This window comes from Trachurus japonicus, chromosome 18 (assembly GCF_045865225.1).
Source record: "Trachurus japonicus isolate A0001 chromosome 18, Traja_1.0".
Classification (NCBI taxonomy): Eukaryota; Metazoa; Chordata; class Actinopteri; order Carangiformes; family Carangidae; genus Trachurus; species Trachurus japonicus.
The window spans coordinates 11,144,907-11,161,628 of NC_140924.1; the positions used below are offsets into that span (position 1 = coordinate 11,144,907).

The 16,722-nt window shown below is 41.7% G+C and overlaps 1 protein-coding gene across 1 annotated transcript in view; it reads right to left on the reverse strand.

Moving 5' to 3' along the window:
* Positions 1-16,722, reverse strand: part of sh3gl2b (SH3 domain containing GRB2 like 2b, endophilin A1) — a 32,715-nt gene extending 15,993 nt beyond the window's left edge. The window contains exon 1 of the mRNA XM_085759486.1: positions 16,624-16,722. Coding sequence (XP_085615612.1) covers positions 16,624-16,668 — 45 coding nt within the window. The 5' untranslated portion in view covers positions 16,669-16,722. The remainder of the gene's footprint in view (positions 1-16,623) is intronic.

Consider the following 16,722-nt stretch of genomic DNA (forward strand, 5'->3'; position numbering starts at 1 on the left):
CAGTTGGATTTTGGGCCAAAAAACAAGAAATTTCTACTGTCCATGTGGATTTAAAGCAAAACGAGTGATTATGGGAGAAGTGCTGTGTTTGGTTAGCTAAACTGGATGGATGGGTTTAGGTCAAACATTACTGTCATGTAAACACACAAAATGAACAGGATGTCTACACTCTCGCATTAGAAATGGTTGTTTTTCTGCAACTTTGACATTTGGAGTTATAAAAAGTGCAACCTATGTTTTCACTTGTACACTGTATGCAAAGCCAAACTGTTACAGGTAAATATAGACAGACTTCAGGTGTTCCTCAAGAATTCAAATAAATGCGACTCGGCCATAAACCAGCGAGCCGGAGATTGAATGGGCTTTTCATCACTTTTGGGCCCTTGAGAGTTCCCTTTGGGTTAATGGACAATCAATGTCCGATCAATAGCTGGTCTATAAGCAATAAGCAACGAGTGCCAGAGATCCATAGCTGGTCCTGTTTGTGTCCTGGCTGTGCAGACACTCTGGATCAATACAGAGAGCAGAGAAAACACTCTGCTGTCAATAAGTTTGACTCTTTCCATTCAGCTCCATCGGCTGAGCGGCTCAGGGTGAAGGTTAAAGATGCAACACGAAGCTTTCTGCTGACGACATTTGTCACCGTGACACCTTGTTGTAATTGCTCTAAATAAATGAGGTTGTTTGTCCTTTATCTCACGCAACACATTTCCCATAATGTGTCCATCTGTTCAGTGGTGAGGATGCTCAGCAGAGTGAACACGAGCCTAACAAGCATAAATGTTACATCAACGCAGAGATGATCAAATTATTCACTCAGTCATAAATGATTGTTTAGAACCATAAAGAAAATGTGTGCTGTATTTAGGATTCAATCCTAAAGGTACATTACGAGGTGTTCTGTACATTATTCACCGTAAAACATCCTATTTCTATCCTATAGACAGAGGTGGAAGTTGCTCATGGGCAAGTCACATAAAAGTCCCGTCTATTTTAAGATGACCTTAGACTCTTATGTCTAAACCTGAAAGTCTCAAGCAACTATCAAGTCTTAACCTGCAAGTCTCGAGCAAGTCTTAAGTCTTATCCATCAAGTCCCAAATAAGTCTCAAGTCTTACCCATCAAGTCTCAAGCCAGTTTTAAGGCTTAAAACAACAGTTGGTAAGTCTACGAAATTCCAGGACTTATATTATCGTAAACCCAAGGCTAGGAAAAGACTGATATGAAACACCGCAGATTACCACCTTAAACTTAACGATCGAGATGACGGGAGCGCGCTGTGACTCCAGTAAAACTCCTAAGATTTACTGAAGACTTCAGTTTTTAGTCTGGGACTGTGAGAATCGTTTGGTGTAAGCCCAGTAAGTTAGTCAGACATTTCAAAACGAAACAACATTCAGCTGGAGTGATGGATTTTTGCAAATACGATTACAGGCTGTAGGTGGAGCCAGAGGAGTTGGAATTTTTTACTAAATTACCCATTTCATGTGCTATTATGAGAATATAGTGAAAGTTCCAGCAAATATAACTAAAGAACTGTTGCCAACTGTAGCCTCAAGCAAGTCTTAAGGCTTAACCATCAAGTCTTAACCTACAGGTCTCAGGCAAGAAGTCTGTACCTACAAACCTCAAGCACATCTTAAGTCTTAATCAAAAGTCTGAAGCAAGTCTTGAGTCTTAACCTGCAAGTTTCAGACCTAACCTTAAAGTCCCAAGTCTTAACTCTCAATTCTCAAGAAAGTTTTAAGTCTTAACCTTAAAGTTCCAATTCTTAGGTCCACAAATTTGTGATTTGAGTCTGGCTTGAGTCAAGTCATGTGACTCACATCCTCCACTTTTTCCTCATAGCCGCGTCATTGCGTTTTGATGTCATGAGACGGTGTGATGATGAAGTGTTATACTGCAACAGGTCTATTGCTACTACACCAACACACTTCCGATAAGGGGAGTGTGGTGTGTGACAGGAGGTGAGAAAATGTAGCGAGTGAACATCAAAAATAGAAACAGACAGCTGATGATTAATAAGTAAAATAAGACGCAGAGAACAGAGGTATGAGCTATTCTGTCGGAGAGCAAATCTTCTGAGGGTATAACACAAATATGAAGGAAAAACCAGAATCAAACAGCAAACACCATCAGACACTCACGTAGCAGGTCTGTTTCTCCACTCATTTGTATTCAAATCGTAAAGCTCCAGCTCCTCCGCCCTGTCAGGAGAGCCCCTGTTCAATCCATCAGCACAGAGCAGCTGGAGCGGCGATCCACCGGCTGTGAAACCACTGTGTTTGTGTTTGATGGGCTTTCAGGGAATATTCCTGTCAAACTGATGGAGATAACAGATAACTGCTTTGTAATGAGCAACACAATCCCGGGGTTTGCGAATCTACTGAAGAGCAGCAGCTTCCCGGGAACCCTGGCGAGCTCCACGGGGTCGCCGGCAGAATGAGGAGCCGCAATAAAACACATCATTATTCTAAAAGTCATTTATTTTCTGCTACTTTTTCATGTCAGAAGAAACAATATGTTTGTTTTTGACGAACTGATGCAAGCCACTTTAATTATGATGCTTCTTCAGAAACAAAAAAATAGATTTTTTATTTGGACGTATTAGATTCTACATCAGTATCGGGAGTTAGTTGCACAGTCAAGTCTTGAGTCTTAACCCTTCAACCCACAAGCAAGTCACAAGTCTTAATCTTAACGTTTCAGACAAATTTTCAAACAAATCTTCAAACAAGTCCTAACATTTAAGTCTCAAATCTTAACGTTCAAGTATCAAGCAAGTCTCAAGTCCAAACTTTCAAGATTAAAGCAAGTCTCAAGTCTTACCCTTCAACCCACGAGAAAGTCACAAGTCTTAAGCGGCGTTCACACCGGACGCGATAGACGCGAATACAATCGCGCCAGACGCTTCATTCGCGCCGCTTGGTCATTTTGGATCATTCGCGTCCATCACGTCATTCGCGCTAGACGCTCCGCCCGTTCATTTGAAAACCGGTGATCTCAACCTGCTCTCTTTCCACGTCGATCATGGCTGATATCACCACCGTTGCTGCACTGTACTACTGCTGTACAAGTCTCAGAAACACCGGAAAACCACCCGCCGTCGTGTCTGGTTCACTGTGTGTGTGTTTTTTTTGTCCACTCTGTGTAGAAGACGGCAGCGGTGCCCACACACAGCTCAAATACAATTAGCTTCTCCTTCATGTTGTTCTGAGTGTAAACAACCGTACAGAGAAGTGACGTCGTCGGCTTGAACTCGTCGCTGATTGGATGTCACGGCGCGATGCCGCCTGAAAAGTTCAATATTTTCAACTTTATTCGCGCCGCTCCAGACACTTCATTCGCGCCGCGTCTCATCGCTCCAGACGCTCCATTCGCGACGCCTCCGCCTGCATCGCGTGTCATCGCGCCATTTACATTGATTTTCAATGTAGAGTTGCCGCTCCATTCGCGTCTATCGCGTCCAGTGTGAACGCCCCTTTAATCTTCAAGTCTAATGCAGGTCTTGAGACATTTTATCTTAATGCCTCAAGAAAGTCTTAAATCCTTTCCTTCGAGTCTCAAGTCTTAACCCTCAAGACTCGAGAAAGTCTTGAGTCTTAACCTTCAAGTCTCAAGTCTCAAGTCTTACCTTTTGAGAATCAAGCAAGTCTCAAATAATCTTCAGTCTTAACCCTCGAGTCTTAAGCAAGTCCTACCTTTCAAGACTCAAGCAGGTCTCAAGTCTTAACTTTCAGGTCTTACCTTTTGGGAATCAAGCAAGTAATCTTAATCTTCAGTCTCAACCCTCGTGTCTTAAGCCCTATCTTTCAAGACTCAAGCAGGTCTCAAGTCTTACCCTTCAAAGTCTCAAGTTTTAATCTTCAAGTCTAAAGCAAGTCTTAATATTAATGCCTCGAGCAAGTCTTAACTCCTAACCTTCAAGTCTAAAGGGAATCATAAGTCTTACCTTTCAAGACTCAACCAAGTCACCAATCTTAAGTATAATGTCATATTATTACCATTATTATCAGCTGCTATTATTATTATACCTCCACAGTCTCTTATGCAACACAGCTTTGAAAGAATAAATGAAGGGATTAATATTATTGAAATAAAAACACTTCTCACAATGTTGTTTCACAGTATGTAAGATCGGATCAAAAAGCCAGTAATTACATGGCTAATAGCTCGGCGGCTCGACCTCATAACACTCAGCTCAGACAGACGAGAGGCGCCTTCATTCAGAATATGAGAGGGTTTTGTTTTGTGCGGGAGGCCTTCGGGGCTGCGCTGCTGCTTCTCTTTACAGCATTTCTGAGGATTGATGTGCCAATAAAAATGCCCGGCAAAGAGACACATAGCGTTACAGAAGGAGGCCGTAATATAGACAATCGCTCTGGACGGGGTTCGTGGAGCTGGAAAGAGTGTGAGAGGGAGGGAGAGAGGGGAGAAGATTGATGTTGATGCATTAGTATGCTCAGCAATATGCTCTTTGTGTCTTCCTAGTGTGAGAGAAAACACAAACATCTGCATAGAAAGAAACAAAGGAGATAGAGAAATAAATGCGTGCGATTGTTATCTCCTCCACTGCAAAAACTCAAAATCATTCCAAGAATATCTGTCTTATTTCTTGTCAAAATGTCTCATTTCTAGTCAAAACTAATCTCTTTCCACTTAAAATAAGACTCATCACTTAAAAATTAACTTGTTTTTAGATAATTTTCACTTGTTTCAAACAAATTTTCACTTGAAATAAGTAGAAAAATCTGCCAGTGAAAACAAGTTTTTTTGTGCTTGTAATACGTAAGAAAGAAAAACTTGCTCTACTATCAGATTTTTCTACTTATTTCAAGTGAAAATATGCTTGAAAGAAGTAAATAGTGTCTAAAAACAAGCTACTTTTTAATGTGATGAGTCTTATTTTATGTAGAATGAGATTTGTTTTGACTAGAAATAAGACAATATTCTTGGTAAGATTTTGCATTTTTGCAGTGTCTACTGTGGATCGATTTCTTGTTGGAGAAGATGAATAGTCTACAACCACTGCAGCACTTTGTTCACACACACACACACGCTCTGACCTCTCTAATATCTTTAGAGACTAACAGACCATCGCCGTGTCAACATGTAATTTTAGCTGCCAAACTGTGCTTTTATTTTGAAAGGGCACCGACCGTGGGGTCAGGGCGATGGAAACAAACACACACACAAAAAAAAAAAATCGTTAACATGCAGAGGATGATATTGTCGTTTTTATATTATATCAGTGTAAGAATGCTATTTACCCAGAATGCATCGCACCACACAGTGAGGTGTCAGACACTGTTGCTATGGCGACGATGAACCTTAAAGGGATAGTTCACCCAAAATTGAAATTTCACTCATTATCTACTCACCCTCATGTGGACTAAGGGCTGGGAGAAGTTTCAGAGTCCTCCGTGGCTTCTCTGAGTTACAGGGGGTCTCGGCGTAGCAGTGCATGTACATATGACGGTTGCAAATGGATACCAACTGTCTTCCTAGCAAAAAGACACACCAAAAAACATCCAAATACCTCCATGTTGCTCGTATGTAATGTCCATCTTGTATTGAAGCCCCGAAATGCAAAATTGTCCCGAAAAAAAAAGAAAAGAGTCTATATTTCAAGCTTGTTTGTAGCGGAAGCTCCTCTTCCCAGTTCGTCCAAATTTGACAAACCGGGAAGAGGAGCTTCGAGAAGCTTCCGCTACAAAACAGCTTGAAATATATACTTATTTAATTTTTTTCAGGGACAATTTCGCATTTCTTGGCTTCAATACAAGAGGGACATTACAGACAAGCTGTGCGGAGTATTTGGTGTGTCTTTTTGGACAAAGAACAGTGAGCTCCGTTCGCTACCGTCATATGGACATGCACTGCTACGCCGAGACCCCCTGTAACTCAGAGAAGCCACGGAGGACTCTGAAACTTCTCCCAGCCCTTAGTCCACATGAGAGTGAGCAGATAATGAGTTGAATTTTGGGTGAACTATCCCTTTAAACCTCCAGCTTTTAACCTGTCACTGAACCCCATCACTTGGATAAAACAAGAGGGTCAGAGGTCAGAGGTCAAAGGTCATCATGAGACATTAAATGTGATAAAACCACTCCGCTCCTCCGTCACGTGTCATCACCATCCCCTCAGGGCCGATCAATTATTGAGTGAGCCAACCAGAGCACAGTGTGTGTGTGTGTGTGTGTGTGTGGCTTTCTCTTGGCACGTGTGTGGTTGCCACGACAACACTGTCCCTTCCACCAGAGAGGAGCGTGTTTAATCGGAGAGCAGCGGAGAAAATATCATCTGTCCTTTCAAAATAAAATCAAGCCGATGCGGTAATGTTTATTCTAACGTGATTATTGATTATTATAAGATAATTATTCATCCCTCTCCTCTTTCTTTCGGTCCATCCATCATCGGTGCTTTTATTTTGTCCTTTTTGTTCCTCTCTAACCTGCTTCCTGATCCTGTCACTCTCTCTTTTATCTGATCATTGTTTCTTAAATAAAATGCAGCAGTCAAACAATGGACACACACACACACACACACACACACAAAAGAGTGTTGTTCGATTCCCAGTTTACCTCGTTTCTGTTATCCAAAAGTGTTAGCCACATTGTAGTAAGTGTAACTATGACAACAACGATCGTTTAATGTTCAGGAAGTAGGCTACACTTATTTTGTAACCTAAACTTAAAGGGATAGTTCAACATCTTGGAAAATTGGCCCATTGCCATAATCCCTATAGTCTTAGCAGTAGGTTCGTTACCTTTAATTGTCGGTGCAAGCTATTTTTAGAACGGCAGAGCAGAGCCGTGAGCTGGGAGGCTAATGGGATTTCTTGGTTTCCCTCATCAAACTCATCAAATACACAATCCAACAACTCCACAACGCTCTGGTGGACAAGTTGTGACCTGCACATTCACCACACTATGAGATAATAACACAACGTTACCAGACAGAGTTGTTTTAGAGGGAAATTCAGAGACTGCTTGATGAAAAACTGTCCCCGACGGGAATTTTGCATCAATTTCTCTCTAAATCAACTCTGTCTGGTGACGTTGTGTTATTATCTCATAGCGTGGTGAATGTGCAGGTCACAACTTGTCCACCAGAGCGTTGTGGAGTTGTTGGATTGTGTATTTGATGAGTTTGATGAGGGAAACCAAGAAATCCCATTAGCCTCCATAGCGTAGCTCTGAGCAGCTCACAGCTCTTCTCCGCCGTTCTAAAAATAGCTTGCACCGACAATTAAAGGTAACAATCTAACTGTATGACTATAGGGATTATGGCAATGGGCCAATTTGCCAAAATGTTGAACTATTTCTTTAATAAAGTATAAAAACAAACTTGAAAATGAATATAATATATAAAAGATGAAAGCAGAGGGATGCACTGTGAAAACTGTAAAGTATTTTCATATGTTTTCTGCAGGTGATATAAATAAAGGCCCTGACCACTGACTTGAGCATCTCTGTATTTCTGCTTCCTCCTCCTCTCCTCACCCCTGTTACTCTTCATCCTCCTCTCCCTCCTCTTCACTCTTTTCTTTATGTACATCCAGGTATCGATCTCCCTCCCTCCCCCTCCCTCTCCCCCTCCCTCTCCCTCATGTTTTATTCAGCCAGGTGGACTAAGGTGTCTTATTTCCTGCCCAGCGGTGGCAGCAGCAGCAGCAGCAGCAGCAGCCACCATCTTGCCACTCGGCGTTTAGCTCCACGCCGTCGCCGCTCAGCTCTGGTTTCTGGTATCCATCTGGTAAAACACGAGCGCGACAGAATCACATGTATAAACACACACACACACACACACACACGCTGAGATGTGTCCTAGATTAAAGTCTCCGCGGGCGACGAGTCGACGCTCCCATCAAGTTTTAATGCTCCCAGAATTCATCGCCTGCTGCTCACAAAAAAACACAGCTCTACACCACTGCTCGCGCCTGATTGGACGAGCCGCCGTCCACCACACCTGAGCTCAGACACAATAAACCTTCACTGGGACAAGGAACAACGGAAATCACTCACCACACTTTTAAATCATCTAGGAAATTTCACTTTAAAACGACTTCCTGTTCAGATTATGACCCAGAGAGTCGTTGTTAGATTTGAACATGGACACACGTCCCTAATAACCAATAATGTTGGTTTTTCTGCACATGACAACTCCTGAAGGTCCAGGCCTGGTTGCTTTGGTGACACAGGAAACTGTTTAGAGTCCAACAAACATTTGCATCATATCATCAACTCACATCAGAGCCGCAACGATCGGTCGATCAGCAGGAGATTAATCAGAAATGTCAGACTCTACCAGTCTGATGGTTCCTCACAACTTTTCTGTTCAAATTATTATAAATTTCTCCCTTTAAATTGGGTTTTCTTAGCCTGACAAGCCAGACTATATCATTAACATGTATAGTCTGGCAACGACCGGTAGACCTCGGCTCAATCCAGGGGGCGAGATGAAGGCTGTCTTTCAAACTGCCTCTGTACCAATAGGGTAGCACTACGACCAATCAGAGCAAAGAGCAGGATGACGGAGCAAGCTGGTAGATTAAACTTTTCCCATATCCCGTCGGCAAAACACCAAATTCATCCTTCTTCGAAATGAACGACTTCAGTGCAGTTTCTTGTTCAACTTTTAAAGAAAATGACAAGTTGAATTCTTTCCAAATTGATGCCAACGCCGATTCAAACGATTCCTTTGCCAAAGCCATCGTGTCATGTTTTTCACCGTCGCAAGTATGTCGTCATCGCCCAACGACTCTCTAAACAGATAGAGCGCTGTGATTGGTGAACACAAACGGTGTTCGAGACTCAAAAAGTTCCTATGGCTCGTTTCTAGACCCACCTACAGAGCAAATATATTTGCTGCCGCTAGGGTGCAGCTAGATTTCTAGGCTAGGTTTTTCTTATAATTTATGAAGGTTCAGTCTTGGTTTGAAACCTCAAGATAGAAACTGAAGGAAGGAAACAGTTTGGAGAAGATTATCTGCATCGTCATCATCATCAGCGCCACCAGCACATTTATCAATGAACTAATGATCTTCTGCACCGTAATCGTCAACTCACATCAGAGCTGCAACGATCGGTCCATCAAAAGGAGATCAATCGGAAACTGAAGGTTCTTTCTCTTTCTCTTGGTCTCAGATTAAAAGTTATTGATCAGTTTTACTGGCGTCACCTTGTTCTGCAGGACGTTTGTTCCCAAAATGTCGAAAATCTCAACAATGTTGGCGCCACAAATGGAGGCCAGATACTACTTCCTGTCTCCAACCGGCACAAATCATGTGACCAACCTGAAGTAATCTCAGATCTCTTCACTTTAAAACCTAAAATACAAAAACAAATATCTATGATAAACATAATTAGACATGATAAATAACAACGTATAGTTGCAGTGTCATCCTGACTCAGCGCTGTGTTACGTAAATCTCTTTTGTGTTTCACACCAAATTGAGAGTTTTTAACCTAAAATTGCTGCAGCCTGAAGTCACACTGAGCCACTGTTGTGAGTAATCATCAGTAATTATCCTTCAACAGGCGGCTGCAGCCTGTTGCCCTCGGTTACAGGTCGCTGTGCTTTCTGCTGCTGTTTCTGCTGAACTCAGCTTTGGATGGATGGATGGATAGATGGATGGATGGATGGATGGATGGATGGATGGATGGATGGATGGAAGGGCGGGCGGGCAGATAGATAGATAGATAGATAGATAGATAGATAGATAGATAGATAGATAGATAGATAGATAGATAGATAGATAGATAGATAGATAGATAGATAGATGGATGGATAGACAGATAGATGGATGGATGGATGGATGGATGGCGAGACGGATGGATGGGTGGATGGATAGATGGATGGATAGACAGATAGATGGATGGATGGATGGATGGATGGATGGATGGATGGATGGATGGATGGATGGATGGATGGATGGATGGATAGATAGATAGATAGATAGATAGATAGATAGATAGATAGATAGATAGATAGACAGACGGACGGACGGACGGACGGACGGACGGACGGATAGATAGACAGATAGAGGGATGGATGGATGGATGGATAGATAGACAGATAGAGGGATGAATGGATGGATAGATAGACAGATAGAGGGAGGGAGGGATGGATGGATGGATGGATGGATGGATGGATGGATGGATGGATGGATGGATGAATGGATGGATGGATGGATGGATGGATGGATAGATAGATAGATAGATAGATAGATAGATAGATAGATAGATAGATAGATAGATAGATAGATAGATAGATAGATAGATAGATAGATAGATAGATATTGCTGCCCTCTCCTCCTCCCCTACCTTTCTTTCCATTAACGTCTGTGGTTGATTCACAGATCTATTTCTGGCCTCTCTTTCTCTCTCTCTCTCTCTCTCTCTCTCCCTCACACTGTCAACATCTCATCTCACCTCGGAGACGCCAGCGCTTCTCATCAACATGTGATTCAGTGTTTTTTCATCCTGCTGCTGCTCCTTTGTGACGACGCTCGTCTCTTTTCAGACAAAGAATGAAAAGAAAAAAAAAAAGGATCAACAGCTGATTCACAGGTGGACGAGGCCGGTGACATTTTTTTTTCCTGAACAGTGAATGTGGCCTCCAGAAAAAAAGTGTGTTTGTTGTGTCCCATCGTCACCATGGACACACACGACTACAACTTCCATTTCATAATGCTGTTCCTGAACAAAAATACCTGAAAACACAAGACACACACACCTGATCACTCGTTTACACCGGGAATCGGCAAGCTGGTGTAAACAGGAAGTAGACTGACCGATCCAATCAGAGGGCGACCGACTGTTGGCGTCTTCGTTTCCAAAGGCGTCCGAGGTAAAAACTGTACGGAGCTTTTAACTGGATACGCAAAAGTCTCTGGTTTCTGCTGATGTGTCTCTGTTACCTACAACAGCAAATGAGCCCATCAGTGTGAAGTAGGGGTGGGCGATATGGCGATATTAGATTGTGAAGGATTAGAGCGTGTAGACGATCTGCCAAAGTGCAGAGATCGTAGGATCGTCTGGGGCTCATTCTATAAATTGCAGTTCTATGCTGCAAAGCGCAAACAAAGGACATTTGCAAAGTTTGCTAAAAGAGATAACAACAGTTACTTTAGTTTGTATTTTTATTTGACCCTTTTCAATGAGCTATTTAGTGTTTTGATACACTTAAAATCCTGTTAAAATGACTGTGTTGAATAAAATAAACAGTAATGTCTTCATTGATATTTTACTTTCATGTTTATTGAAAGCTACCTTTTATGTTGCAAGAGTGCACTTTATCAGAGTGTTGTTGTTTACCTTTTACTATGTTTACGTTGTTTGCACATGTTGGCAAAACTGCAACTATTTAGATTAAAATCTGTTCAGAAAGGTTCTTTGGCCTAAATTGTCTGTTTTTCCTTTTTTCGATTTGAGATCGTGATGAAATCGAAATCGTGACTTCATTTTTAAAAAATCGTGATATGATATTTTTGCCATATCGCCCACCCCTAGTGTAAAGATACGCCATTTCTAAGTAGTCTAATTCTATACCTCTGGAAGGCATGGTCGGGTCGGACCACTGACGAAACGATACGTATAGTTACATTACGCTGCAAAAAAAGAAAAAAGAAAAAGCAAGTCCCGTCTTCTTTCTGACGTTTCCAAAATAAATCTACACGCGCCGGCCAGACAAACGTCTTCATGACAGTGGGAAATGCAGTCTTCATTCCACCGTTTTCGTCCACAGGGGCCGCCAAAATCAACACTAAAGGAAAAGTCTGTACAGGGGTTTTAAACGGAAAATGTAAAAGTTTGGAGACGTCGTAGACTTTGACCCAGGACACCATGCAGGCCAGGGTCACCAGAACCAACCAAATGTGATTTAATCTGCCACTGAAAATAGTCCTCAACAAATGGACAATTTCCTCCTGTAGCAACTTTATCTGGAAACACAGAGACCGACTGTTTTAGAGACTTCTTGCTGCTTAAATTGTGTAACTGTGAAGCTGTTTTAAAAGACATAGATCTTCAGTTTCCAGGCTGAGCTCTTCTCTTATCAAGCGTTTCATCTTTTGAGAATGTGCACTGACACATTACATTAGTCATAGATGTTATGTATCTTACATGTTATTCAATCTGTGGGTGTTCAAGTTAAATTATTTAATAAAAAAAAAAGAAAAAGGTTTGTTTGAACCATTAACAAGAATAAATCTCATCTTCTCCTTGGGCCTCTGGGTGTAATTTAGTCTCTTCATGTGTAAACTCCACCTCAATAAATTGCATTAAAATACTAATGACTTTTAGCTACAATCACAGTATCACCCCGCAGGGACGGTAAATGAGTTTCTTCTGTTGCTTAACCTTTAAATATTGTTTGTTGCAAAAATGTTATAAATTGATTTCCCCTTTAAATGCTAATGATAGTCATGTAAAGAAAACTCTATTTATTTCTCATTTCATAATAAACCTATGATGACTCTGCAGCATCTCTCTCACTTCCTGTTGGTTTGATATAATTATACAATAACGATGAGGCACAGAGTCGTAGCGCTGTGCAGTCTCGTGTCTTGGAGTTGCTGTCTGAGCCTCCAGGACTCTGTGTCTCTGTTTCTGCTGCTGTACTTTTTAAAATCTTTATTTCCTGCTCTGTTCTGCTGCAGTGACCCAGTTCCCGGTCAGGAATCAATAAACATCATCTCCTCTCCTTATCAGCGTCGCCTCATCTGTCAAATGCAACAAATGTGCAAGAATTTGCCCCGATGACGGTCGAGACAAAACACAGACGTGAAGCTAATTGATTGGGTTTGTTTCTTGTTTTATTGTAATACACACTGGAAACAGTCCAGCTCCTTCAGCGGGATGATCAGGTTTCTTTTACAGTTTTTAATCGACATTACTGAAGCTCTCAGTGTCACATTACTGCATGAAAAGTGTGAAATAAACAACATTTTCATCGATTTAGACTCACAGAGGTTCCGACGTAGCTATAAAAATAACTCTTCTAGTAAAGAACTGAGACTATATTTGTTTTTTTCTTTAACGTAATAATGAAGTATAGTATTATTCAGCTCATAACAAAAACATTAAGTAACATTAGCTTTTGCCAATACAAATCCCTATCCATAAATAAAGATGGCCATTGCCTCTGTCAGGTTTGCTCTGCCTCCAAACTCCCAGCTAAGCCAAAAATGGACAAAGACGAGTGGTGATTTTATTTTTGGGTCAAAACTAAAGTACTTCACACTTGATCCTGACGTTCAATACTCAGACTGAATCACTGAATGATTCATATTTTTGCATTCAAACCAGGAACAGATCCAGTTGATGTTGTCTCTGTGTCCACAGTTGAATCTGGGACGCTGCTGCACAGGATGGAAAATATCCAAACCCGTCAAAGTCCACAGTGTCCGGTCATTCCAGTCTCTTCCAGAAGAGTTAAAGTGCTCCGGGATTTAAATCAGGCTATTTATTTATAGTTTTTGATGAAAATGTGATGCCAACTGTTGAATATGGCATATTGAAACTTCAAACACTGAGATTGATCTGACTCTTCTCATCAGCTTTGGCACAAAATAGAAATAATAAATAAAGAGTTTGGTGTGGGAAGAAGCAAACAGCCATTTTAAGATTGGATTTGATGATGTCATGGTTTGAGATGTTTACACAGCTCTTGGACTGTTTTAAGATGCCAAAAATCCTGAATTTGTGACATTCTGTGTTGCATTTTTATGTAAACTGTGTTTTTTACTGCTCAGCTTCAACCACAGTCTTTTTGAACAAGAGGCCTTATGTAAACAAGGATTTAACTGTAGCAGGAGGAGCAGCAGTAGCAGTTGTACGAGTAGAAGTAGTACTACTTTATACAACATGTTAGAGAAGATTGCACTGAAACCAAGACTTAAATCAAACAACACTGACTGGTGACAGCTCAGCATTTCCATTAGCATCGGTTGGAGTGGTAAAACTAGTACAAGCTTCAACAGTAGTAGCAGTAGTTGTAATTAGAGTAGGGGAAGTGCTGGTAGTTTTGGTAAACAAATGATATCCCTTGATTGCACTCCGGTTCAAACTGAAATATCCCAACAAGTACAACTCTAGAGGTAGTCGCTCAAAACTGGAGCATCGTAGGAGCTAACATGAGCTACTAGCTAGGGAACAGCTGCAGTAAGAAGAACTTGCTAGCAGTTCATTGCAATCTGGTCCAGACCGAAACATCTAAATATGCTAGAGTCCGAGTCTGGATCTGAAGAAGCAGTGGTAGAACTATTATTTGCTTAAAGAGCAGCAGCAATGGACGAAGAAGTACTAGTGGTAGCCTAATACTGGTAGCATACGACACGCTAGCAGTTTGTAGGTTGCACGTTGGTCCCAAACTGAAACCGAAGCCTGGACTCAAGTCCTACAGCACAAGTGGTAGTTGCGTACTCGCATTAGCAACAGTTTTAACAATGGGGTTCTCAATGGGGACGCACCAATCCAATATTAGGATCGGACATCGGCCCAGGTAGCTACTGATTAAATAGCTATATCGGGGATCTTGGGTATTTTGAAGTCGGCCTCTACAGCAATGGAGGTAGTGGCTCAGATTTGGACCTCTGGACCTCAAAAGCAGAAAAAAGTACCAGTCATAGTACTGGAGGTAAACAGCACTGTAGTAGTTTGAAGGTTTCATTTACAGGTACTGCCACCTGTTCGTCTCAACCAGTCAAACTCTCTCTACTTTCATTTCTAACAGCGACAACAAACAAAAGGTCAAAAGTCGTCTTTGTGAATCTCTGTGATTCTGTTCACGACCAAAAAACAACTTTGAAACATGTTCATTCAGAAATGCGAGTAAATGTCAGGACTTGATGATGGAAGGATAACAGAGGGATGTAGGATGGAGGGGACGGTATAGTATGTGTAGCGATGTGAGGGAATACAGATGTGGAGGATGTTCAAAGAGAAGCGGAAGAAGAAGAAGAAGGGATGGTGGGAGGATTGAGAGATGATGGAGGGATTCAAATGGAGGACAGAAGGGAGGATGAATGTAGAAAGAGGTGGTGGTGGAGGAAAACATCAAAGGACGATGAAAGGATGACTCTAAAAAGGTGTGCGGAGGGATGATGAAAGGATTTCTCCAAATACAAAAGGACAGAGGGCACAGAGACATGAAAGAGGGATGGAAAGGTGGAGGATGGAGGTGTGGAGAAAGGTGGTCACGAAGAGGGGAGGAAGATAAAAGAGGAGGGGCGATGAGTACGAGGACAGAGGTGTCAATAATGGGGTGGAAACGCAGTGGAGGGATGATGGAGGGATGGAAAGGCAAAGAAAAACGACAAATGAACATTAAAGGATGGAAGGACATGAAAGAGAAAGAAACTGGTGGTTACGAAAAGAGTGATAGAAGGATGGAGGGATGTAAAAGAAAATGACTAAGCGGAGAGAGAAAGAGGAAAATAAGGACTAATGAATCATCCATTCATTAGTCCTTATTTTCCTCTTTCTCTATCCATCTTCTTTACATCTTTCTATCTATCTTTCCATCCGAAAGATAGAAAGAAAGATGTAATGGAGATGGATGGAGAGATGGGATAATGGAGGTGTGGATGCAATGAAAGACAGAGATGAAGGGATGTGAAGGATGTTGAGTAGGAGTGATGATGGATGGCCAATCAGAGGAATGATGAGGGGATGTTAATGAAAACGAGTGAAGAGAGGATGCAGACAGGAGGAGGGATGATGGATGGATGAAAAGACGGGGATGTTGGAATGAAGGAGGGATGTAAAACAGGATAAAGAGACAGGTAAAAGAGCTGGTTATCCATTAAGGATGATGGACGGCGAGAAAGAGCGATGAGATAAAAGGACGGATGATGGAGGGATGAAAGTGTGTTTAGGTAGGAAGGCAGTGGTAGATGGAGGGAGGGAGGGCAGAAAGAAAAAAGAAAGACAACAACAAGAGAGTGGGTGCATTTAATAAAGAGATAGCAGGCTAATAAAAAATAAAAAAAGCTTGGGGGTGTAAGAGAGGATGGAGGGATGAGTGAAGGATGGAGGGAATTCCCTGTTGCGTGCAGCAGCGGCCAATCAGCTCTGCAGTTTCAACTCACATTATGTTACGTAATATTACATCCCAACCTGAGTGTGTGTGTGTGTGTGTGTGTGTGTGTGTGTGTGTGTGTGTGTGTGTGTGTGTGTGTGTGTTTTACCCATGTTATTGAATCCACAGCTTCACAAAACACCGCGAGAAATCAGCCTGTTATTTACCCACAAATCTCGTTTAATTTGCCTAATTTAAGCTCATTAACACGAATAAACACGATATTATGTAGGCTCTAAACGACAAAAGTCAAACTGAAAACTACTGTTAAATGTGACAACGGGGTCTCATTAGGGACAACAACAAAAAAATCGCAATTAAATTCAAATTTTCATCATTTTCACCCCCCTATAGCCTACATGCAGTCGCTTGCTGCTGATCGAGCGTCGTTATCGCTGCTGGAGCTCAGCAAAACACCGTGTTTATTGTTTCATTTCAGTTCAGTAGGCTTCCTGTGTCTTTTTATACGCAAAAAAGTGTTAAAATAGTAGCAATTGTTCGTTAACACAAACATAAACAGAGCCGTTGGTTCTCACCTGTGTGGCTTTATGGAACTGCTTCTTCAGCCCCGCGACGGACATCACTTCGGCTGCGGAGGGGGAAAAATATCAAGATAAAAGATGACCAAAAAAAAC